The following is a 26,921-nucleotide window of genomic DNA, read 5'->3' on the forward strand; positions in this document are numbered from 1 at the left end:
TGAACTCGTCGCTCTTGAAAAATAAAATAGCGTTTCTTCTGATGAGTCTCAAGTCCGGAGTATCGTCATTGATGTCAGAAATGATGTACGCTCTTCGCTTCATCGGCTCGCCCCGGGGGCTCGACTGGTTGACTGACGCGGCAGCATTGATCGTGATGTTGAACTTGAAACCCGTCAATGTTGCATCAGAAAACATTCTTACTGCTGTAGGGATTATTGGTACGTGTCTTGGGTTATCGGCTGTGCTTATTATGTTGTTTGATGGACATCGAGAAGGGCAATTTTGACGAGGTAGACAACACAAAATGCCGATAGCATACCGTATTAAAATGTTAGCGGTGTACAAATCAAACGTTTCAATCGAAATCAACGACGAAGAAACACAAATTCATAAAAATTCTTGTACCGACGGTATTTTGTATTCTACACATGTATTTTAATACTCCATATTTCCTTATGTTTCATTACCCTCCCACTTTTGCATTTCAGGGTTTTGAAAATAAGTTCTGAACAGCTGATTTTTTGTTTACGTTTTAAAAGTAGTCCGGGTCCCATATCCACCACATGTGGAATATGGATTCATCGTAGTCATATACCTATAGTGTGACGTCATACTATAGGGATAACTGGGTCTATGTATGTGATAATGTACCTTATAGTACTTTTAGGAAGTGCATTTGTGTTGTGGATAAATAAAATAAAAACATCTTTGTTTTCAATGCTAGGCCTTGGGCCATGAATTTCTGTCCAATGATTCTACTTTCAAATTGTAATTTTGATGCAAAAAATACTAAGACATTATTGTAAAATGTCAGGAAATAATGATAAAGTATAAAAGCAGTATGCAATATGACAGTTAGGTATATTTTCCCTTTTAGTACAGTGTGCTCAATTTAGCATGAAAACTGCTAGATGGGTGCTTTGTGTCTTGAATTATATCCAAATATTATCTACTAGGAGGGGGGGGCAAAATATTACTGTCTGACCAATTTGACTGGCTACCAAAAGCAGTTTTGTTATGTCAGTTGAAATTATCAGACTTATTTTGTAGTAGACGTGGCTTTTAAAGGGTAAGATCACTATCTAGGAGGAGAGTTATAGAATGGACTATCTGAGATTGAAGTAATGATCCATGATGACGTAATGATCCATGGTAATTTATTGATTTACAGGTCTGGGACTATTTGATTGACAGTGAAACAAATGAATTTATCCACTGGCAAGATGCTGTTCCAGTTTACAGTATGCCTCCCCATGAAGGTATTCCAGATGATGCGTTTGTACATACTGTTGCCATTGAAGTAAGTCATTTTTTGTGTGTTTTCCTTCTTTGATAACTGTCTTACTGTTGTATCCTAAAAGGGGTCATTTTAGCATGATTGAGTCTGACAATATCAATGTGGCATGGGGATGATATTGAGGGATGGGATGGTATGGATGGAGACACAAGTTGTGCCTGTGCGGCACAAAATGTCGTAACCACTGAATGTACAATGCTGAAATTTCCTGAAGACCACCCTCTGAACATGAAGGGAGGATATTGCTGTTATGGAGTTAGTCTTTTGACTTGTTCAAAAATCATGAATGATTTCATGAATGTTAATGAAATGCCAAAAATTGCTTCAAGATTCATAAAATTTCTTAGGACTTTGGATTTTACTATCTAGTTTTAACTGTTGAAAAACTTGGTCTTTGCATGGTCTTTTATTGTGTTCCCTATCTGAAATAGGAATGGCAGAGTTGCTGTGGTACCATGAAAGCAATATAGATTGAGCAAAAATCTGAAAACACGGAAACTAATGATTTGAAAAGATAAAGGAATGCCATAATGCTGAGTACAACTAGAAAGCCATGTCTGGAAAACGTTAAATATTTCATTGTAAATTCAAAGTGTATGATAAGAATTTATTGAAAGTGTCTTAATTTCAGATTAACATATACCGATTTTTTCTTCACAGCAACTGTCCTACTTACTGGGTCTGTTGAGTGATGCTGGTAAACCAGTCATGTTAGTTGGTGAGAATGGATGTGGTAAAACATCAATAGTCAATGATAGAATAAGAACAGTGTGTTCTGGTGAAGTAGCTGAAGTACTGGCACTAACTGTCCATGCTAACAGGTAAGACACCAATACATGTGTTCAATGGGGCATGCCTTCAGTTCAATTTGTCTCATGGCTAATTAACCAGCAATTGATAGTCCCCATGGACAAAGTCGATGGAGACTACCGTCCGGAGTCAATTCTCAGCCATGCCTTCACTAGTTGCATTCAAACTTTGTACAAGGACAATCTACTATGAGGTACATACACAAATCAATTTGCTTTTGATATCATGTAATATGGCTGCCAGGCAGCCATTTTCAATTGTTACAATTTTTTCATGTGTGGAGTTATTACACAGACATGCCAGAAAGGATTTCAATCAAAGTTGGTTTCAGGGCAATGTGCATCAATTTGTGTTATGATATGATCTAGTATGACTGCCAAGTGGCCATTTTGTTACAGTTTTTACCAGGTTTGGAACCATTCCTCAATATGCTCGAAATGATCTCATTTAAAGTTGGTATATGGTTGGTATACAGTCCAACATGGTCCAATGGCATTCACTTTAAAAACAAGCATGTCTGTGAATGTTCATTACACATTCACATGTGTGCAGGGTAAAGTAACATAGCCTAGTGAATTTAAAGAATGCAAAACGGTATTTTTTGAACAAAAATTTAAAACCAACGTAGGTTACTAATCCATCTTTGAGGGCACTCAAGGATGACTTGTCAAACATTTTTATCTTTTTTCCTTCATTGACATCTATGGTACGTATGTGATTCTTTCAAACATTTATATTAAAAATACCGGGTAGCAGCAATTCCAAATTTACCAACTAATCTACAATACATACAGTAATTGTATGCTCTGAAATTACACTGTTATTATATACTTGTTTGTCAGAGTTACTTAGTATAATATATACAAACATGTGACATGTGATCACAAATTTTGCAAATCATGTTCACAATCCAGCACATACACTTTGATGCATGGCTAAATCTTTAGTGCCACATATTTGAAGCTAGATTCAAACTTGCATGAATTCAGTAGAAAAGCTTATTGACAGTTATTTTACATAGATAGGCAGTTAATACATGCCTGTTAAACATGCCTCATTTCATACCCGGCATGCATAATATTCAGTTTAGGCTCTGAAGGACAATTTACATATCCTGAAGTAGGCATGTCACAATATGCTTACCACATGCTGACAGACAGGTTAATAGGCAGTTCAGTTTTGTGAGAACTATAGTCCTACAGTTTATGAGTGAAGTCTGTTTCTGTAAGCATTACCATATTTATGCATGTGACAGAATAAAAGTAAAGCCCCTAAATTTAATGTTTTCTGTCATTTGTAACATATTTTGCATGGGTCTAGGCATGGGTTTATGATCAATCAGTTATACCCAATATATTCCAATATTGCCACAGCTCAGCAACAGGCAATGCTGGGTAATAACCTCTAAGTACTTGGTGCATCACTTCCTGTATCAGTGTAGCAGGTAGTAACTGAGTCAGTCACTCTGTTTTCTTCTCACTCACCACTTTTACATGTACAGAAATGTTCCTGCCCTTGACAAATGTTGATCCCAATGTATTACATTGACTTGCAATTCTTGTTCATACTCTTAGATCAGCCTTTCTAGTATTTATCCAGAACATTAAGACTTTGTTTTCAGAATACCGGTATATTGAACACACTTTATATTCTATGATGCAGATTTACTACAGCAAGACTGCTCTGGCAGAGATTAAATGAGCGATTGGAATGGAAACATGGCAGGACATATGTACCAAAGGGAAATAAGAAATTGATGTTCCTTGTTGATGACCTGAATCTTGGAAAGGTAATGTGAACAGTGCTTTTCTAGATGTTATGGTGTTCAATGAATTTTTAAGTTATTGATATGAAATTTGTAATAAGTTGTACCTTGTTATATATTCTAAGATCAATTTATGAACTATGTTATTTTATATCTTGAAATTGTGAAATTTGCAACACTTTCTTGGCCAGGCATCTCATGTTCAGTCAAAAAATATCTTCATCTCTCTCTCCACGTGACTGAGAGCTTTCATATTTGATGCATCAAGTGTGCCTCTGATCTCATATGGGAGCACAGTGTCATTGACGCTACTGTATTTGTCTGCAAAGTCATATATACTACTGTATTGTTCTCAAAATTGATACACATTTGGGGTTATATTGGCCATTGGGGTCACATGCTTCATTCCTTAAGCTGTTACTCTGTATTCCATCTTGAAATTTGTTAAAACATAGCACAACCATTCAACCATTCAACCATTCAACCATTGTAATACTTACAGTATAGGATAGATTTGACACAGTTTTGCCTGTATTTCTAGGGCACTATTCTGACATGTAAAAATGGATTTTGTTTAAGGTACATGAAATGCAACATTGTACACAGGTACTTTCTATGATAAAACAATCCTTTGGGCTAATGATGGTGCTTGACAGCAGTTTTTCTGAACTTCAAATTTGGTAATATTTTATGTTTAAGTACATTCCAAGTGATCATAGACTATGCCATTTAGAGTGATGTACCAATGATAATTTTTAATCCTTCTTTTATTAGGTTGACAGTTCAGGTAGTCAGTCTGCCTGTGAAATGGTCCGCCAACATATAGACTGTGGTGGTGTGTATGACCCTGATAAGAGAGCCTGGAGAACTGTGAAGAATGTGACTTATGTGACAACACTCAATCCAAAGATATCAGCCAGTGTTCCTAAAGCCAGTCAGAGACTACTTCGTCATTTTGCAGTCTTTAGATGTCCATACCCAAGGTAGTCAACATAATTGTCTGTGATACATTGACAGAATGCCATTTCTGCAATCCTGAGTTTTTACAGTAGATATTTTTAAGTATACAGCAACCTCTGCAATGGTGTGTTGTGGTTGAATTTTCCCCAGTGAAGTCATGTATCCACCACCAAGTATCTAAGAGTGCCATTTATAAACTCATTAGATAAATGTTAGATGTTATGTGGAAAAACCATGTTTAAAAAGGGATATGGAAGTTGTAGGGCTTCATGTTCTAAAACATGTTATGCCATGTTATGGAAACTCAACAGCTATTGTTACCATTCACAATACCTTTGTCACTAGATTCATTGAGCTGTATCCATGTAAAGTATATCAAAATTGACCTGAAACTACAAGTGTTGAATTCTAAGATTAGCAAGAGTTTACAGATACTATTCAGACAACAATTTTCATCATGTCACAGCCTACTATATGTTTTGTTTGTCATTGACCATTGACGACCAGAATATAATGCTTGCTTTAGCCAATTAGATGGCTGGACTTAGACAAATCATATTATCATTATTATATTCAGACCCTATGGAAAGTTTAGTTTGATAATATGGGGGTGTTTTGGTCATGTATCAAAGTAGTGTTTTAGAAGCCCCTTTAATTGATTTCTGTATTGTCTTTCATATTGCAGTGCCAATGAAACCCATACAATATTTACCACTCTGCTGAACACACACTTTTTAACGCCTCATACATCCTCAGCAACTGGCATAAGAGAAAAGGTTGGTACATAATTCAGGACATTTTGTTCCACTGGTTCTTTGTGTTTTTATCACAACTGAGTTAGCTTAATGTTTTCTGTAACATCAGTTATATCGATTTCTCTTACACTATAGAAATAACGGGCGATGCGCTGACCATTAACGTTTATTTATGGGCAAGGGCAGGGGGGAAAGCCAAAAATTAATGGGTGAGGCTTGCCGAGCCCGTTTATTTTGGCTTTCCTCGAACCCGCGTCTATAAATAAACGTTAATGGTCAGGGCGGAGTCTGTTATTTCCATTTACGTGATATACTATCAACGAACCCAAGAAAACTGTCAAAATTTGCAAAAATTTCCCAAGCGAACAGCAACTGGACCCCAGAACTGAGCAATATGCGACACACTGTCACCGCTTTTAAAATTTAGGCAAATCCAGAGACGTTTTCAGAAAAATGTATCTCAACTTGGCCCACATGTGCCCTGTTCTATTTTGTGATTGATTATGATTTAAATGCACTGGGCAGGGCATGGTAATATAATGTTTGTTCTTTGTCAATGCCAGATGTGAATAGTTCTGCCTCTGAGACTCCCAAATCTCATCGGATGTACTTATAACATACTTCAAAATTTGCCAAAATTAATGTCAAATGTCAAAATCAATGGTTAAACAGTGACATAATATGAATTCTCAAGCATTTCTAATCATGGAAATTTTCTGGTTCTTTGCCTGTTCTTTCATATTTGCATTTATTATGAAATTGCAGACTTTGAGCTACACTCTGACCAGTTACCTTCTTTTCAATGAATTGTAGATTCTACATTCCGAGTTCAAAGAGGAGGAACAACTACGGCAACTGTTGTCTGTTGTTGTCAAGGTGACTATTGAAGTACAAGACAAGATGAGAAGTATGTTTTTACCTACAGCAGAAAGATGTCATTATATCTTCAGTCTTAGAGACATGATGGCAGTGTTCAGGTAAACTATTGCTGACTCTCTGTCTATATCATAACTCTAATTATTATAATTTACATGCATAGTTACATCACAATTAAGCAATAAACCACACCCAGCGATGGTATACCACAAGATTTTTAACCAGTTCAAGGTATGTAAGGGTAGCTCAAACCCCCAACTGGGAACACTAACTGGGACTTCCAGGCATATAGTGGGGTGGGAAACCTCTTTCCCATTATATATTATGGTTTCAGATAACTTACTTCACCTCTGCGGCCAGTCAAAGAGTTACAGTTGGATCCGTCCTGGAAGCAGACTGGGACCGGTCCTGGAGGCAAACTGGGACCGGACCCAGAGTGCATTTTGAAGCCAACTGGGAGTCCCAGTTAGCAGTCCCAGTTGGGGGTTTGAGCTACCGTCACATACCTCCCAGTTCAGGACAGTGATAGCGAATACATTATACAGAGTGAACCTGTTAAACTCAAGTGGTATACCTGTTGCTAGGTGTTGTTTACCACCATTATATCATAACAGTATATTAAAATTCGGGCCTGAAACTTTAAAAAAGGATTCTTCTCTAGCTTAGTGTGTTTGTTCAAACCGTTCTGTATCACAAATATATCACTGTTATTTTCATGTTATTTCATTTTCAACCAATCAGATTGCTGTATATGCACCATCAATGTACTGGTATGATATAATAGTTGATAACCAATACACTAGGTCTTATTTTATACTCCTTTATACTTTATGATTATCTTCTTACCTGTTTTTGGTTAATTTTGTCCACGGAGTCCTTGTCATGTGTTTAATCAAATATATGTGGCCTCTGTTATGAATGGTCATCAATATTCTTTTTGCATGTTTTCCTAAAAATATTAAAGGAAAAGTCATTTAAGATGCTTTTGTGTTTTGCATTTAATGTTTAAGTGCCACGCAGCGATTTGAAATAGAAGCTTTTGTTTCCTTGGAATATGTTAGTGAGCCAGTAGGAATAATATCATTGATAGTCAGCTGTTTGATTTCTCCTCCAGAAATATTTGCTTGTCTTTGAAGCCAAGATGCAGAAAAGAGGATCTGCTATTGCTTTGGCGGCATGAATGTCAGTGGATATATGGAGAAAGATGTGTCAACTCAGTAGATGCAGATAGATACCAGCTTGCATTTGTCACTGCAGCTAGGAAGTTATTTACTAATGAAGAACTGGTAGGTTTATGTTCCACACATACATGTACCAAGTATAATGAGATGTCGTTAATGTCTGCTCCCTGACAGGCCCCATTTCATTGCATATGAAATAAAGCTTTGATCTTGCAGTACTTGTTGTACAAGTTAATTCTTTCTATACAATGTTTGAGGTGCATGACATTTAGCAGTTGTCAGATTTGTCAGGTTTCAATTAATTCAAACAGCAGTTGATTCTCTATTGTACAGTGGTCGATTTTGCTGGGTTGGAATTTGGCCAAGCTGCTTTGACTGTGATGTCTTCACTAGGTGACTGGGTGCCATATATTGTGAGTTTGAATCCAATTGAAAAATCTACTGAATTATATTGTGCTTTAACTAGTGTAATTTTTATATTTGGTTCAATAGCTGCAGACAGTGGTGAGCACAGATCAGCCATTATTCAGTAATTTGGTTGAGCAAGACAGCGGCATAGTAATGGCTGGAGTCTATAGACCCTCATCAGGAAGCACTGTTGGTAATGAAGAAGATACCACTGACCAATATCAACCATGTTGGCAAGAAGAAAAATTGAGATTCCTGGTGGAACATGCATTGGAAGAATATAACAAAACACATCCAAGGATGAAACTAGCTCTGTACAAGGTAAATTATTAGCTCCTATTTTCTGTATGTGTATGTTCATCATGGGGACATATTGCCAGCAATTAACATGTTTGCCTGTATGTGTGTATGTTAGTCCAGTGAGGTATCTTAAAAACTAATGACACTGAAATTTCACATGGAGATGTATCATGAAAATTTTGAGCAATGATGCCTCAATTTTGATGCCTCAATTGCCCTGTAATATTGTTTGTTCATTGTCTATCACACAGGAAACTATTGAAAGAGTGTGTCGAATAGCTCGATGTATCCACTCACCCCACAGTGTAGGGCATCAGTTACTAGTTGCTGAAGGCTGTCCTGGATTAGCATCCATCATGACAAAGTTAGCAGCAAATCTGTGTGGATATACAGTCTTCAATATCAATCCATCACCTGTAACTTCTAGTGTGGATTACAAAATGGATCAATTTAAGTCTGATCTGGTGTCAGCCTATACAAAAACAGCTGTCAAGGTAACCCTTGGTTATATATCAAATAATATTATCTGTTTCTCTTTTCATGTAAGGGGTGTATCATTTTGCAATCATGTCAGAGATATATAATTTTGCAAGTTGAAATATTAAATTATATCAATGTGTTATTTCAGATTTTCAGTCATCTTTTTTACTGATAATTGATATGTCTGTGAGGTCAATCAACTTTACTGCATGACCAGTGTACTGATCAGACAAATCATCAAAACAATCAGATTAGTGTTGCATTAGGTATTCAAGATATCAGGTTGCAGTCAGTCTGTAGAGTTTGAAAAGGGACACTGATAAGAAAGTTGAAACTTTTTGTTTCCCCGTATTCACCTTTTTTTGCTTCCCCCATAAGCTTGTGGTTTCATTCATTTAACTTTTTTGGCCTTGGCTTGCATCAATTTTAGGTATTCAAGATATCAGGTTGCAGTCAGTCTGTAGAGTTTGAAAAGGGACACTGATAAGAAAGTTGAAACTTTTTGTTTCCCTGTATTCACCTTTTTTTGCTTCCCCCATAAGCTTTGTGGTTTCATTCATTTAACTTGTTTGGCCTTGGCTTGCATCAATTTTTTGGTTAGAACGTTTATTGACAGGTGTAAAATGTTGTGGTAAGATGTGCTGGCAGTGGCCTTTCATTTCGTGCTCAATTTTTTTTGTATTTTATGAATTTTTATTGAGGTATTCAATAATGCTTATAATACTTGTAGAAATGTGAGTACAGTTCTATCAAATCATGAAGGTAGGAGAAAATCACCTCCATGATCAAACCTTAGACAGTAAAATCAAACATAGCAATAAGTCCTTTTATATAAGAGTCTCAGAGATACAATATTATGAAACTCTAAAATGGATTATTCATTATGATGTGAATTAGGAATAAGTGTTTTCAGAAAACCTCCCCATTTTTCAGTTGTGAGAGCTTAATTTGTTCTCTTTTATTGCCAAACAGTACTCTACCTTCTGAATAGTTTGTAAATATTTTTTGAAAACCAAAAGGTCAGGTTTTTTATTGTCAAATTTGGCCAGATAGATGTGTCTCTTGGCAACCAGTATCAAAAAGTTGATCAATATAGAGTATTTCACATCACCAATTATCATTTGACTGGCTTCTGGTAACATGTTTAGTCCTGCTTTACTACCCCACAGTCTTAGAAAACCATCCCAAAACTCAACTGCATATCTACAGTTGTAGAAAAGGTGTAACAGTGTTTCATCTTCTTCTTTACAGAATGTACATTTACTAGAACTTGGGGTGGTTTCACTTTACATAGTGAATAATTTTTAGGCAGAATGTTGTGCAGAATCTTAAATTGAAATTCTCTAAGTTTTGTGTCAATTGTTACCCTAAAAGGAAGAGCATCGAGTGTAGACCAACAATTAATGTGTTTGTGAAATATAAAATTGAAATAAAATTCTGATTTTGGGCTAATAAAGTACTGATTTACAATATGCTTTGTAGCATTTTTTGTTGTACAGCAGTTAACTTCTATGAAGAAATTGTCGAAACTAATTTTTGTTTGCAGTTCTGGAACAGAGAAATTTCTAATATACGGTACTCTGTGTCTTTCCATTTAGCTGGAATGGCCCTCATCAAACCAAACCATTTCAAAATAGATGATTGTGGGACTCCCCTTTCTCTCAACTCATTCCAGTCCAAAAATTTACCATTTTTTTTGAAAAGTTGACCAACATAAATAAATCCACAATTATAGAATTCTGGGAAATAAACTGATTTCCCTCCAAAGAGAATGTTCTTGTTGTTCCATATGACTTGATTCAAACTTTCTTCTTCATTTGTTTCATTCTTGTTACCATTGTAGTCAGACCACACAGAAAGCATAGTGTAAAAGAAACCAGATATTTTGACATGTAGCTTTTTAAGGTCAAAATTACATTTTATAAGTAAATCAATATTACCAAGATTTCCTATTTAAAAAAAAAATGTCTTTGGATGGTTCACATTTTCATCACACAAGCATCTAACCCAATTTAGTTTCTGAGCTTTATAAGTAGCTTTTAGGTCTGGCATGGATAGACCACACTTTTCAATCTCTCCAATAACAGTTTGAATACAAATTTTATCGGGACCTTTCCATAAAAACTTGTACAAAAGTTTGTTGACTTCTTTTAATCTATCATAAGGAACATCAATCACATTCATTATGTACTGAAATCTTGATATACCAATAGATTTAATGATTTAATTATTTTTTCCCAAGAGGGAGAGATTTCTGCTTCCCCAAAATTTAAGACTTTCTCAGAGTTTTTCCAAGGGACCAGCTATGTTGAGTTCAAGTGCATTAGCTTTGTCGTAAGAAACATAAATACCAACTATTTTTATTGGTTCTTTTGGCCATTTGACTGGTAGTGGAGTATCTTTACAATTTTTATATTTACCTAACCACATGGCTTCACATTTACGTGGATTCACCTGTCAGACCAGAGACAATTTTATAATTTTGGAGTAAATTCAACTTTACAAATTTTTAGCTGATGTCACATCTGCAAGAAAGCATGTCAAGTCATCTGCAAAGGAGAAATTTTTAATTTCAACCTCATCTACTGTTATGCCTTAAATATTTTGTTCAGAACGTAGTGTTTTAAGAAATATTTCTAATGCAAGAACAAAAAGTAAAGGAGAAATGCAGTCACCCTGTCTAACACCACGATACAATTTAAAGTAGCCAGCAGATTTCCCTTTATTCATTACACAACTTTCAGTATTTTTGTACATTTTGTGCTCTGTTACAACGGTACATTTCAATGTCGTAAGTAGTTGCTTTCAAGTATGTGATGCAGATTGCCAGGGACATCAGTTTTGATGAAGTGATAACAAGATTTGCGCTTTCAAATTTTACTTAGAGGCTGATAGTGTCAGGTTACCGCTTTCATTCTGGCAAATGAGACAAGTATTTGGTTGACTTGTGGATGGACTTACTGAGCTTCAATGCACATAGGAATGATGTTTTGATAGGTACTGTGGGAACCTGTAACTTGGTAGACATGAGAGTAAACTGTTTCATTGCATTTCTGTCAGTAGTTTTTTATGGACCAGCAATAATTTACTTTGTTTTAATGGCATAATGCGATGTCAATAGATGGTCATAAAATTAGAGGTAAGATTTTTTGATCGCAGATCAATGTTTGTTTGCAATCGCCATCATTTCCACTGATTATTTCAACCACTGAATCTATCATGTTGTCTGTACATAAATATTCCTCCCATCATTGATGTTTTCCCCATAGAATTAGTTTAACCATCTTTGAGAAGACCTGATAGCATATTGTCTAGGGCCACTTGTCCCAGTATGTCAAGCAGCTAAGATTAATGTTTGACAAACTTGTATACCAGATGTAGACTGGATGATTGATAACTGCTACTAACTCACAAGAGCCCTGACCTTGTAGAGAATAAAAAGATATTGTAAAATTATGCATTATTCAACACTTTTGATTAATAATTCATATTCAATATCTTGTACCACAGGCTGAGAAGATACTGCTACTGCTAAATGAGGATGAACTGTTAGATGAAGACTTCCTAATCTATGTGGGAGAATTCATTGAAAATGGATCTATCACCCATCTCTTCTCCTCTGAGGAACAAACCACTATTATCAACTCAATTCGCACTGAAGTCACTGCTGCAGGACTCACATATACCAGAGAAGTAGCTTGGAACTATTTTCTAAAGTAAGTTTTATCATTTTTAGTTTGATCAAATTCATGTCCAAATAGAAAAACACTGACTATTCGGTGTCTTATTGCTGACAATACTTACATCTAACAGTTGGAATGATGAGTGCTGTTTATAATTAGCCTTTAGGGTGTGAGATGTTAACTGCTTCATAAGTTTTGTGAAGTTAATGCAAGAGGCTGAGTGTATTTATTTCTCAATGAAACGTCACATTCTTCAGCAATATGCATGCAGGACTGTTTCCAGAAGAAAAGTAAAATGTCAAGAACAGTGACAAAATGACTGTCATCTTTTGCAAACATTATGTGCAAAGCTATCAAGTTGTGGAGTTCAGTACATTGATTTATTATAATTTTTCACAGGACTGTACGGAACAATTTCCGTGTGGTGCTGACTTCATCAACAGGGAGTACTGCATTCCAAAGACGATGTCGTGAATATCCCACAGTGACCAGTCACTTACGATGTCTATGGTTTCCTCATTGGTCAAAGGAGAAACTTGTGCTCCATGCATCCTATCATCTCAAAGGTAAAGTAATCTAATTAATTGTGTTACCAAACAATGAATACTCAATATACCCACTCACTATGGACTCAACCACATAATGAACCACAAAATGTGTTTCTCAAAAAGTACTGGTCTGATAGTTTTTGAAATTTGGTAAACAGGTTTCTATAGATGAACTAAGTAATATATATTGAATTTCTGAAGAAATCTGTAATTTTGTATTTTTGGTGCAATTTTTTCCATGTTTGGTCAAAAAATGTGTATTTCCAAAACAACTCATCTGATAGCTTTGAAATTTTGTATACAGGTTCCTACAGATGAACGTAATGATATTTTTTGAAATTACGATGAAATCTGCAATTTTGTATTTTTGGGGCAATTTATTCCATTTTTGGTCAAAAATGTGTATCTCCAAAACTATTCATCTGATAGCTTTGCAATTTGGTACACAGGTTCCTACAGATCACCTTTGGGGCAATTTTTGCCATTTTTGGTCAAAAAATGTGTATTTCCAAAACTACTCATCTGATAGCTTTGAAATTTGGTATACAGGTTTCTATAGATGAACTAAATGATATTTGTTGAAAATAATGATGAAATCTGCAATTTTGAATTTTTGGGCAATTTTCCCCATTTTTGGTCAAAAAATGTGTTTCTCAAAAACTACTTGTCTGATACCTTTGATATTTGGTAAACATGTCATTTGGTTGACATGTTCTTAGGGAGGATCCGATGTGATATATTCAAAGTATGATGAAATCTTCAATTGTGTATTTTTGCAGCTTATTTTAGCCACTTTTTTCTGGCCACTGCATTGAGCTATCAAAGATTTCCACCTTCTTCATCAATATGTGTCAAAAATAGTTATTCTCAACATAAACACAGCGGAGCTATATCGGCCGCTAGGTCGCTTGTTAGTTCTTGTGGTCAAAGTCCTTGGGGACGCATGGTTTTGGTCATGTATGCATGTCCATCTGTCCGCAGCAGTTACTCACATACCTCTCGACAGAGTTCATTCCAACTTGGAATTGCTTTTGTAATTAGGCCATATATCAATTTAATGAAATATGAATTTAATGAAATATGATCAGACTGATAACTTAAAGGTGTATTGGAAACACTTAGATTGGTAAAAGTTTGATGAATATGACATCATAGTTAGATCATTTTCTTAAACATTTTTTCTGTTAAAAGCAAAATGTCAAAGTTGAACGCAATTGATTTGAACAAATACAACACTTATGAATCGCCTTTGTTTGCCTGAAATATTATACATAATAAGAAGGCTTATTATTAAGATTCTGTATGATAGAAATAAACCTTTATGAACACTGTATTTTGATTACTTTTGCTTCATCTTTTTAGGGTTAGTCTGTGGTTTCTGCGCTAGGTGATTGGGTACCGTACGTTGTGAGTTCGAACCTGATTGAAACCATCGCATTTTAATGTTTTGGCACTTGGTGTCTGCTTAAGTGTTTGAGTCACTGATGTCTTGATTGATTAAGATTTATACTCCTGGAATGAGGCTCCTCGTTTATGTACCTAACATTGTCACCACTTGCATTAAAATTAATTTATGTTTTTTCTTACCTGTATTTAGACTTACCAAATATGACGTACATACAGAAGGAGAACTTAGCACATCTGTTGGCCACAATCCATATAGCAATACGTCAACTAGACGGCAGAGAACGTGATGCAGGAAGTTACAATCATCTTACAAATACTTCCTATGAGAAATTCATTGAAAGGCAAGTAGACATATCACACTATGAGCTATAAATACATACCTTAGTAGGAGCATTTTCATGCTATTTGTAGGTCAATATTCAACAGTATTTAGCTAGAATGGAATGGAAATTGATAATTTTAACAATTTTTTTCTTTGACAAAATTAAAACAGAGACATACATGTATCAGCAGATCAGTCACTTGTCTACCCGCCATTTAGTTTTACTCCATAACAAAAATACACAAGATGGTAGTTTGGCCAAGAAATGTCCTCAGTTTTATCTGTATTCTAATCAGAACCTGATCTTTTAGAATTTGGAATTAGTCTTCCAAGTGAGGAAAGAAATATTACCAATTGAACCGTGAAAGAAGTTTTAACAAACACACTAATCAAGTCTTTTTACTGGCAAGTAATCATTGACAATTTGTGTTTCAGGTTTATCTCCATTGCTAAAGAACGAGATGACATGATAGAAAATGAACATGCTATAATGACTCAGGCTCTGCAACATATAGACAAGGAGAACGAACTTGCATTGAGACTGAAGAAACAACTTGAACATGAAAAAGTTGTGTTGGAAGAGAGAAAAGAGGTAATGTCTACTACAGCTTTCAATGATGAAGTTGTCACTGTGACACTGTTTCATATCTATGATGAAACATGAAAGTTGCTGTAAATTGCAGATATTTCCCCTATAGTAAAATGAGAATCAATATCATCTTTACCAAAGGTAAAATGTCACAGCAATATGACTAGTGGTTCCTGCGTTGTTTTTTATTTTGAACAAATTCAAATGTTTATTTAGATATTAGGAGTTCTTTAAAGAGGGGATGCATCTCCACATGATATACTAATAGGATAAATGCAGTAGTTCTTTAGTTTATCCGTTGGATAGAGTTTGACATTTTCTACTACCCTGCAAGCACCCATTGCCATATTGCTTTGCAAAATAGGTGATTAATGCCTTCAAATAGCATTTAGTCAGGGGGACTTACAGATATGGCTTTACAGAAATTGATGATGTTTTCTCCTATTTGCTACATAGGGTACCGTGAAATTGTTATCTCAGATTGGTCAAGACACTGCCATTGCTGAACAGCAGGTCAAAATTGTCAGAAAACAAGAAGATAAAATCGAAAGTCTTCGTAAGGTAAGGCTTCCTAGCAGTAGTAGCCCTGTAGGAGTCATGCAAGATTCCTATAGGACAGGACTGATCCTATAGGAGCTGTTGAGGCATCTAATAGGAGATACTTTTGTCCTATAGCTCTTGAAAATATCCAGTTAGTCCTGTTGGGCTCTGTTTGGCCTGCAGGACACCCCAGTGGGATTTACCCATGGTTCAATATAATACCATATGTTGTGTAGGGCCATCGTATGTCTGATAAGACATTTCCCCATGTTGTATAGGACCAGTTGCAAAGCTAATATGGAGATATTTGCTCAATGCGCACAGGACTGCTCTTGCGGTAATATATGTAATTTGCATTAGTTACATATATTGCTGATGATGTTGGACTTGAGCAGAACTTCACCTATCAACTGAAAATATTATAAAATTACTGTCAGTTATACCTTAAATAGAATTTATCACATTATGAGAGATCTTGATCTCAACTGATCTTCCTCATGAAAATGGTCTATTGAAAGTATATTTTAGAAGTTTATAGATTCATGGAATATTTCGTCCAGAAAAAGCAATAGAACATATAGTCGTTTATTGAGTTTTTCCAATTACTATTCATTTGTAGAATTTAATACGTGTTCTTTAGTGTTTTCCACAAATTTACACTTTTTGATGTGATTTATACTTCCAGTTGAAACTTTACATTTTTTATTGAAAAGTCAGTGACATGATTTGACCACTTCAAATATTGTTGTAAACCGTATTTTGAAGATTTTAATTTACGTATATTGCAATGGAAAACAGAACATTTCAATGGTACCATACTTCACACATTGCAACCCAAAGAAATAAAATAAAATTAAAAACGAATAATGATAATCCTAACAGCAAGAGATCACAGTAATGGTAAGCAATAATTTGTCATCTGTGTTTTGACACAGATGTGTTTTGTGGACTCGCCACACCGATCCTGCTATCAGACGTAGCATGTCTCTTGAGATAGTCTCTATCTGCCTATCAGCTCCTTCTCTGCACACGGCACACAGCCCCAGTCATCCTTTGTTCGTGCCACGTTTCATTCATTCAGTTTTCATTGTTCGCTGTGTGCAGACTGCCGTCAATTCAGGCAACTGCCCAAAATTGGATCCATCCTGCGAGGCCGAAAGTGTGGGAAATAGCAGAATTCCCGAGGAAGGGGTGGGGTGGGGGTGGGGGGTCAGGATGGAATCCAATGCCCTTACCTGAGAGAAGAGGAAAGAGAGAACGGTGGAGAAAGGAGTGGAGGTGGGATTGACGGCAGTCTGCACACAGCGAACAATGAAAACTGAATGAATGAAACGTGAAAGGATGTGTGCCGTGTGCAGAGAAGGAGCTGATACGCAGATAGAGACTATCTCAAGAGACATGCTACGTCTGATAGCATCTGGACGCAGTAAGGAGCAGTGTGGTGAGTCCACAAAACACATCTGTGTCAAAACACAGATTACAATTTGTGAGACACGCCAACACTGCTTTGTGATAACTAACAGTATTTATTACAAATGAAAGGAACCTGCGGAAAACTTGGTGTATATTCCCCCACCTCTCACTCCGCTTGCCTGACTGAAGGGGCCCTCGCCAAGTTTTGAAGTGTTCACATTGTGTATTCAAATTTATGTACTGTATTTACTTTGCTTTTTGAGCATTTTTGAGTTGTAGCATTTTTAGAGTTTGAATTTTCCTGAATGTACACGAAGTTTTAGTTATCACCATGCAGTGGTGGTGTGTCTCACAAAATGGGATAATGTCATGATATTCATGTTTCAGGCGTTGCCACGGTACCAAATAGCACATGAAAGAGCTATATTCAAAGCATCTCGTATTGTGAAGGATACCAAACAGGTTGTGGAAACACTAGATACAACAAGTCTTGCTGAACTGAGATCAATGCAAAAACCAGATGTTGACATTGAAGATCTAATGGGTGCCATCATTATGATACGTGAGTTGATATCTTTTGTTACCGTGGAAATAATTTATACAGTTGTACAGTCATTATTATCAGGATAAATGCTTCTGTTGACCATATGATTATTTTATTCTTGTCATTGGTGTACAAAGTGCTTTCCTTTGGAAGCGTGCAAAGATAGACATTACATTACATCTGCCAGTTATAGCTTATTAGCAGTGTTAAACCAACTTTTGATGTGGGATAGTCGTGTCCCATGACTTCCAAATTTATCTGTTATTCCTTTATTTCATGGTACATCATAAAAATGTGAATGTTAAAAAGTGGTAGCAATTTTCCCTTTCTCGATATATTTATTTGAAGTTTTGTTATTCTATTATTAAATTCACTATCATTATGTAAGTTTGTACTATTCATATGGGAGCACAGTGTCATTTAGGCTGTTTTTTGAGTTTTTGGTCTATCAGTCTGACTAGTTTCAAAGTTGATGTGTGTTTCCAGGAATGACCATCATGTACATTACAGGAAAGCTCCATTAACTTAGGAATACCCTACTTCCCAACTTAGTTATCAGAGGATCAATTTCACAGACCTGCCTTTCTTAGCACCAGCTATAAGATAAACATAACAATGGAACATTCACACCTTGGGGGATTAAAAGTCTTCTGTTTGTCACCCGAGTTGGTGAGGCAGGGACCTGGGTTTCAGGTACCATGCAAGTTAATGCAGTCTTTCCCTAATGAGATATCTAGTAATACCGACAATAGTTGCTTATTTGGTCAAAACATTATTTTTCTGGCATTCTTACACATGACTGTATTCAGAGATGATCCAATGTTGACTCTTTCCATATTTAAGTCTTTGAGTTAATTTCTTGCTTTTTATACTCCAATTTTATTCAGTCTAAATTTTTTGTGTGAATATCATTAACAGATCTGTTTCAGTTGTCTTCATAGCTTATTTGAATTTTTTCCGGACATGTTGTTGGCATTTATTCACCATATCAAATGGTCAATACTGAGTGTGTACCGTAAATTATTGAATAACAGGGACAATAAGATGATTTTCACAGTTCCTTAATGAAGCCCATCAAAATGAAGCTATACAGCTGACTGTTCTGTTCTCCGGCAATATAATTTATCACAGTTTAACTGTATTTATCTTAACAGTGAAAAGTCCATCAGCTGATCTTACTTGGAGTAAAGGAGCCAAAGACAGATGGCAAACATGGATAGGTATGTAGATAAAGTGGTACATGCAAAACGTGACTGTAGGAGGACTGCAACTTTGATATAACCTACTTACAGGTCATTGGTCAAATCCACCTCTAACACAGCAATCCATTGACAGAAATGTCTTTATCTCTGATACAGATCTTCCACCTGTCTGCAGTATTTATCTGTTGTGATAAATGATACGTTTGTAAACATTTCCTGGCTTCACCTAGAAAACAATACACAACCATCCTCCAGTGAATGAGTATATGTATATATGATAGCCATTTATTCATGCTTGATTGTCGATCTTGAAGGATCTTGGCACCGAATCGTCCAATATCATGACTTTAAATGGGGTTGCATGTCACCTTTAAGAATATTGCAATGTTTTACATCCAATGATGACGGTTTTAGCAGGACTCTGTACTACATTACTTGCCCCATGGCTTCACAGGAAGATCAGTATGATGCCTTGTATTGTATTTAATCAGCCAATTTGTTACCTCATGTCTTTTGCATGGAGCAGAAAATATGATAGACTCTTGAAGATTTATAAGCTCTCCTTGATTTTTGAAAGTCACAAAATGATCAGTCATTAAGTCATAAAGATAATATGTATTGAAGTGATAGCAAAAATGATACATATACCTGACAAATGGTATTTTTAGACAACACGGTTCTTGAAAGTCTCTGTATTTTAAGTGACTTAGTGTGGATTGTCCCTCAATGAATGGATGATGACATTTGCAGATTCATTGATGAACTAATGGGTTTTGATGAGAACCAATTGCCAGAGCCCACATTGAATCTTGTGGAACCATATCTGAAGAAGACATCCTTCATTCCCGAGAATATGGTTAGGAAGACCAATAATGGAGCAACTGGTTCACTTTGCAAATGGCTGAGAGGAGTCATCAGGTAATGAAATTCAAACTTTATTTTTTGTTTTTAGTAACACGCAATACTGCTTTCTACTACATATTAAAAATCATACCAAGAAAAACTGAACCAGTATTGAAATTTTGTTATTTGCTTGGTTTTATTTTTGCTGATTAGAAAAATACTCATATTTTTCAAGAAAGGACACTTGAAAACAGTATGCAAAGATCAAATGTCTGTGCAGTTTACTGTCCATGTCATTTTGCATTTGCTGTGTGAATAATGGACACAAACTTCCCACACAGTGGATGCGCTTGACTAAGTTGCATAGTGACTCAATGAACAAACCATAGTGACTCAATGATCAGGCCATATAGTGACCCAATGAAAAGGTCATAGTAACTCAATGAACAAGGCATATTACCTCACTGAACAAGTCATAGTAACTCTGTCAATGAACAAGGCATATTACCTCACTGAACAAGTCATAGTGACTCAATGAACAAGGCATATTACCTCACTGAACAAGTCATAGTAACTCAATGAACAAGGCATATTACCTCATTGAACAAGTCATAGTGACTCAATGAACAAGGCATATTACCTCACTGAACAAGTCATAGTAACTCAATGAACAAGGCATATTACCTCATTGAACAAGTCATAGTAACTCAATGAACAAGGCATATTACCTCATTGAACAAGTCATAGTGACTCAGTGAACAAGGCATATTACCTCACTGAACAAGTCATAGTTTAACTCAATGAACAAGGCATATTACCTCACTGAACAAGTCATAGTAACTCAATGAACAAGGCATATTACCTCACTGAACAAGTCATAGTAACTCAATGAACAAGGCATATTACCTCATTGAACAAGTCATAGTGACTCAATGAACAAGGCATATTACCTCACTGAACAAGTCATAGTAACTCAATGAACAAGGCATATTACCTCACTGAACAAGTCATAGTAACTCAATGAACAAGGCATATTACCTTACTGAACAAGTCATAGTGACTCAATGAACAAGGCATATTACCTCACTGAACAAGTCATAGTAACTCAATGAACAAGGCATATTACCTCACTGAACAAGTCATAGTAACTCAATGAACAAGGCATATTACCTCATTGAACAAGTCATAGTGACTCAATGAACAAGGCATATTACCTCACTGAACAAGTCATAGTAACTCAATGAACAATGCATATTACCTCACTGAACAAGTCATAGTAACTCAATGAACAAGGCATATTACCTTACTGAACAAGTCATAGTGACTCAATGAACAAGGCATATTACCTCACTGAACAAGTCATAGTAACTCAATGAACAAGGCATATTACCTCACTGAACAAGTCATAGTAACTCAATGAACAAGGCATATTACCTCACTGAACAAGTCATAGTAACTCAATGAACAAGGCATATTACCTCATTGAACAAGTCATAGTAACTCAATGAACAAGGCATATTACCTCACTGAACAAGTCATAGTGACTCAATGAACAAGGCATATTACCTCACTGAACAAGTCATAGTAACTCAATGAACAAGGCATATTACCTCATTGAACAAGTCATAGTGACTCAATGAACAAGGCATATTACCTCACTGAACAAGTCATAGTGACTCAATGAACATGTCATAGATGTATTGGTAATCCTCAATTAATGATCCATTAAATTTCAAAGCATCTGATTTCAACAACAACTTTACTGAATATTTTGTGTAAGTCAACTGCATTTACTGTAAGCCTTTTCCTGCCAAGTCTGTGAAAATCCGCTTGAAATTTGGTGTAGCCAGAATCTAAGCACGGATGGCCGTTTTCCTCAGAGGAAATCGGGCTGGTTTTCGGTACCCTTTTTTTTGCCAAGTCGATGGCACTACGTTGTGCTATCCCTTGTGCATTTATGGATTATCCGAGGACAGGTTTTCTGACAAGGAACGCCTTTTCCCCTCGAAATGGGTTTGCAGGGAGTTGAATGACAGGCGCAGAAACCTGTCCGCCAGTCCCCCACACCTGAGAGGGACTGGGTTTTTATTACCGCTTTTTAACGGACTTGGCAGGAATGCATGATGACATTTTCTGGCGGAGTTGGACGTACTTGACTCCCGGGCGCTTTACAGATAGCTGCAGAGCTTGACCAACTCAGCTATGCTAATCTAAAAGGCTGCCGCTTGCTAACGACTTGGCAGATGGTGCCAATGGTGCAAGATGAAAGTCACTCATTCAGTTATGAGTGACTGAAAATGAGAATGTATTTTTGACAGGACGGCTTGACTTGTTCCTCCAATGGAACGGATATGAACGACTCGGAAATACCATTATAAACTGGTGTCCGATGTATTAAGCTGGGCTTCAGCTCTGCAAGTTCAAGCCAGGCAGCGTCCTTCACCGCCTTGGCCGTGCCATTCAGCAGACATGGCTTTGGATTATTTATTCCATCGTTCGTAGTATTAGCTCTTGCTTACAGGCAAACGTAACGGGTTGCCAAGGACTTGGTTGTTACGTACGCTTTAGCGTATAGAGAATTCTAGAAGGGGCATAAGGTCAATGGTACGGGGTTACCCACCTGTACTGAGCAGGGACTGCTCTTGTTATGCAACCAGTTGTACAGTGGCCGCCAGACATGGGAGACGTCGATGGCTAGAACAATGGAAGCATATTGCGTTGTACTTGGCATCGCAAAAGTGAGACTGACAACTTGGGTATAGTGACTGGTTATCACTCGTTAGCTGCAGCCCAAGCCAAGATGGTACAAACCCGTACCTAACTGAGGACCGCACAATTAAGTTGGTAATGAACGGTAACACTCCTAAACTAACTCCAAACTGAACTGGCTAAACTACGTGGAAGCTGTGCTTCAATGGCTCAGCCATGTCGTTAGTACAAAGGCAAAAACGTAGTTTTTGTGCTAAACTGCCAAGTCGCTGAAGATACGTATTCAATTAACCCTACCCTGGGGAAACAGGACAGGTTTGCTGGTGCTGCTGCACCCCTAGCACGACCCCCTGGGTCCCTGACTAACCGACGAGCGAGGTGATGTTTGTGCCAAGTGGGTGTGCGCAATACTGAAAGAGCTTACTTCCGAAAAAATAAGCATGGAATGGCAATAAAATGACGCACCCCCTGGGGCAAACAAAGCTGGTGACCTCAATTTTTTTCAGCAGTATTAAACCCTTGAGCACCTTCCCCTATATACAGGCATTTAAAAATTGTAGAAGTCTAACACTTATAAGTACGGCTAAAACTACCCTGAAAATGGGCGGTTTCTGCCAAAATGCCTGGCAGGATAACGTGCAGGAGAGACAATCTTTCGTAGGTACATATTATGGGGCGGTTTTCTACTGACTTGGCAGGATGGCAGGCAAGGGGGCTTGGCAGGAAAAGGGGTAAACTTGCAGGCATAATATAATCTAGTTTTCTTTGATTTCCACAGATACCATCGTTTGATGATATCCAAAGTGAAGCCATTGCATTCTAAAGTAGAAGAGACAGCAGCTGCAGTAGAGGATGCAGAACACAAATTATCAACTCTTCAGAGTAAGAGAAAGGTACTGTGTCTCTGAGCAATTCCAACAGGGATTACCAACATTAAGATTTGCAAATCAAACCATATTACAGATTGCAGTCTTGGGTCTTCAAACCACACCTCAACCCTCCAGCAAAATAACTTGAAAGTTTTTTTCAAGGGCAATGATTCTTTTCAGTACTGAGATGAGCTTTAGTGGGCCAAAAATAAAATTCACTTTAATTTACTTCAGTCCATACACAGTTACTAGGGGTAGTGTAGAATCTAAACTTACAGTCGTTTTCCAAGTCTAGGAGCCCTGACACACCTTCTGGCCTCGTTCACTGTAAGTTTGAATTTTCGTGAAAGTGGGAAATTTGCAAAAATATTATATGCCAACTATGATGCCACGTTGACACATAAGGCTGTGAATATTCAGGAATCAATCACAGATAGTGAAATGATTGGTTGTAAAATTAGCAGTATATTTGTGATACCCAATTACAAAACACTTTACAATAATGGCTGAATCAGTACAACCCCAAATGTTTCCTTTGTGTCATGGTTTACTTTTTCCTTAATATACAAGTTCATTTGTGTCAACTTTCAATATTAGGATGTTATGTGCTATCATGATGATGTCATGATATTTAGAGTGTTGGACATGTTATGTGCTGTCATGATGATGTCATGATATTTAGAGGGTTGGACATGTTATGTGCTGTCATGATGATGTCATGATATTTAGAGGGTTGGACATGTTATGTGCTATCATGATGATGTCATGATATTTAGAGGGTTGGACATGTTATGTGCTGTCATGATGATGTCATGATATTTAGACGATTGGACATGTTATGTGCTATCATGATGATGTCATGATATTTAGAGGGTTGGACATGTTATGTGCTATCATGATGATGTCATGATATTTAGAGGGTTGGACATGTTCATAATAATAATGTGATATCAATAGTAAACAGTCTCTTTTGCGTTGCCCATATTTGGAAAACAAGTCTCTAATACCAGTAATTACATTAATTGTACCTTCATCTATGGTCTGTTTAATTGTAACTTCATCTATGCTCCATTTCAGGCATTAGAAGACCGCCTTTATGATTTAGCCAAAGGCTTTGAAGAAGGTACAGTAGACAAGAATGATCAGGATGAAAAGACAAGGAAAATGGATCAACAATTAGAAACTGCAGCAAAATTTAGACAGGTGAAGTGACTTCTAGTCATATTTTGATAATTCGTCAATCTATTAAGAAATGAAGCTCTACTGTATATGCCAATGAAACAGTGAGGTCTGACAAAGGTATTATGATAAATTGTATCTTTATAGCTCACATGTTCAACACATGTGAGCTGTTGCCATATCTATTGTTTGTGTGCCTGTACATGTACTTTTGCATGGTATCTCAAGAATAACCAGCTCATGAAATGAGACTCAAATTTTATTTGGGAAATGGCAAGAACTGGTTAGTTTTTGTGGCCATGGCTTAAATTTTTATGTAGTTTGTGTATTTAGACTTTTATGACTATTTTACTGTGTCAGCCACTAGTTTGCTCCTTATAATTATGTAGATACATGGATATAAGCAGTACCCCCTCTGCCTCAGGTCGGTATACATGAGATTTAGGTGTAATGCAAGATGTAGAGCATTAGCCAAGTGCTACATAAAGCAAACTGTATAAAATCTAGTGTATACCTGCAGCAGAGGGGTTATTGCAATTATGTGACATGAACATACAGCTGTATATGTTACCTGAGTTGTAAAGTGTGTTGTGTTATTAGTTTGGAAAGTACTGCAAAAAACACCAGTGGTTTGACAATACATTCATGATGTACACATTTGATACTTGACTCCATGACAGAGCTCAATGTATTGATGAAAATTGACTATGATGTGTGAAAGCACAGATTTACTTAATTATGCTATTTTCTTGCTACCTTTAGATTCTAGCAACGGAGCATGAACATTGCCTACAGATATATGAATCACTACCAAGACGTAAAGCAGCTATCCCAGGTAGTGCAGCAATAGCTGCAGCATTTGCTACTTACCTTGGCCCCTATGATCACAATTTCCGCCGTGCAATGTTGACTATACATTGGCCATTGTGTCTCAGGGAACGTGGTGTGCCATTGGTCATTGATTCAATTGATCCAATGAAAGGTGAGATATTTCCAGATGCATTTACCTTTCTGTTACTTCTTCGTTGTTAATAACGCTCACAAATGAAGAGCTCAGAATAGTTTTCAAATTGCTATCAGCCATTGGCAAGTTGTTGACCCTTTTTTAAAATGTCCCAAAACTTTTTTGACTTGATATGATAAATGACTAAAAAAAATTTAGTCAGAGCTAATGGGAGAACAAAGTTATCGACACTATTTTAATTTCATATCCAGAGCAGTTTTCAGAGCATCACAACCAGTTTCTTGAAATTTATCTTTATAAGAAATGCTGCAAGCCACTGAGTGGAAATATAATGAAACATTACAAAAATAAATTGATATTGACACTACAGGCCGTATTGTGGACTGGGCCATTGATGGTGGTAGGTCCATGGGACTTAATGCAGGTGAACCAAGCTTTGTCATCATTGAAGAAGATGAAGCAGAAAGTGGTATTGAAGATGATGACGAAGAAAAAGAAGTCAAGGTTAATGTCTATTGTCATTCCTCATCTAATTATAAGTATTAGATTTTGGTTTGTTGTCAATCATATTAAAAATGGCATTGTCTTTTTGTAGCAGTTTTTCAACTCCTACTTTTAACACAAATGGCTGGCGCTTATATTTGACTTCACATTTACGTGCAGATCCAACAGAGTTGATTTAAAATAACTAATGATGTTTCCGGAGAAGGGTGCACCTTGATGACACAACTAATTTAAATTCTGAAGATCAAGCATTCATGAGTGGCACACTCATGATCTTAGCAATGCAGTAATGACCTTATGTAAATGCAGTGAGCATACAGTGTGGTACGTTTTAGGAGGAAACTTGCAGTGGACTCCTTAGAATAGTATCAATTGATCTAGTGGACTCCATAGAATAGTATCAATTGATCTAGTGGACTACTTAGAATAGTATCAATTGATCTAGTGGACTCCTTAGAATAGTATCAATTGATCTAGTGGACTACTTAGAATAGTATCAAATGATCTAGTGGACTCCTTAGAATAGTATCAATTGATCTCTTCAATGACTTATCATCAGAGTGCGAATGCTCAAAATAGGAAACAATTGTGAGATGTTGGATTCTGAATGTCATGCCTTGAGTCCATCTTTTATTTTTGAATTTCAGACTATCCGTACGTAATTTCAGGCTCAAATGCAGACTGTTAGAATCAAAATTATATGTATAAAACTTGTAGCAAAAAACTAGTTGAAGTCCCTAATCATTTTCAGCAAATACGTACTACTCTACTT

General features: G+C 36.6%; 1 protein-coding gene across 1 annotated transcript in view; it reads left to right on the forward strand.

Moving 5' to 3' along the window:
• Window positions 1–26,921, forward strand: part of LOC139116263 (uncharacterized) — a 138,247-nt gene that overhangs the window by 69,220 nt on the left and 42,106 nt on the right. Inside the window, 22 exon segments of the mRNA XM_070678856.1 lie at window positions 1,173–1,301; window positions 1,959–2,119; window positions 3,771–3,897; window positions 4,648–4,856; window positions 5,519–5,609; window positions 6,402–6,565; window positions 7,579–7,750; window positions 8,138–8,374; window positions 8,605–8,847; window positions 12,344–12,549; window positions 12,916–13,082; window positions 14,662–14,812; window positions 15,229–15,385; window positions 15,839–15,943; window positions 17,723–17,897; window positions 19,034–19,072; window positions 19,075–19,099; window positions 19,832–19,999; window positions 23,412–23,526; window positions 24,580–24,705; window positions 25,444–25,663; window positions 26,016–26,149. Of these exon segments, the coding sequence (XP_070534957.1) occupies window positions 1,173–1,301; window positions 1,959–2,119; window positions 3,771–3,897; window positions 4,648–4,856; window positions 5,519–5,609; window positions 6,402–6,565; window positions 7,579–7,750; window positions 8,138–8,374; window positions 8,605–8,847; window positions 12,344–12,549; window positions 12,916–13,082; window positions 14,662–14,812; window positions 15,229–15,385; window positions 15,839–15,943; window positions 17,723–17,897; window positions 19,034–19,072; window positions 19,075–19,099; window positions 19,832–19,999; window positions 23,412–23,526; window positions 24,580–24,705; window positions 25,444–25,663; window positions 26,016–26,149 (3,321 nt within the window).

The sequence above is a fragment of the Ptychodera flava genome, chromosome 17, assembly GCF_041260155.1.
Source record: "Ptychodera flava strain L36383 chromosome 17, AS_Pfla_20210202, whole genome shotgun sequence".
In the NCBI taxonomy this organism is placed as follows: Eukaryota; Metazoa; Hemichordata; class Enteropneusta; family Ptychoderidae; genus Ptychodera; species Ptychodera flava.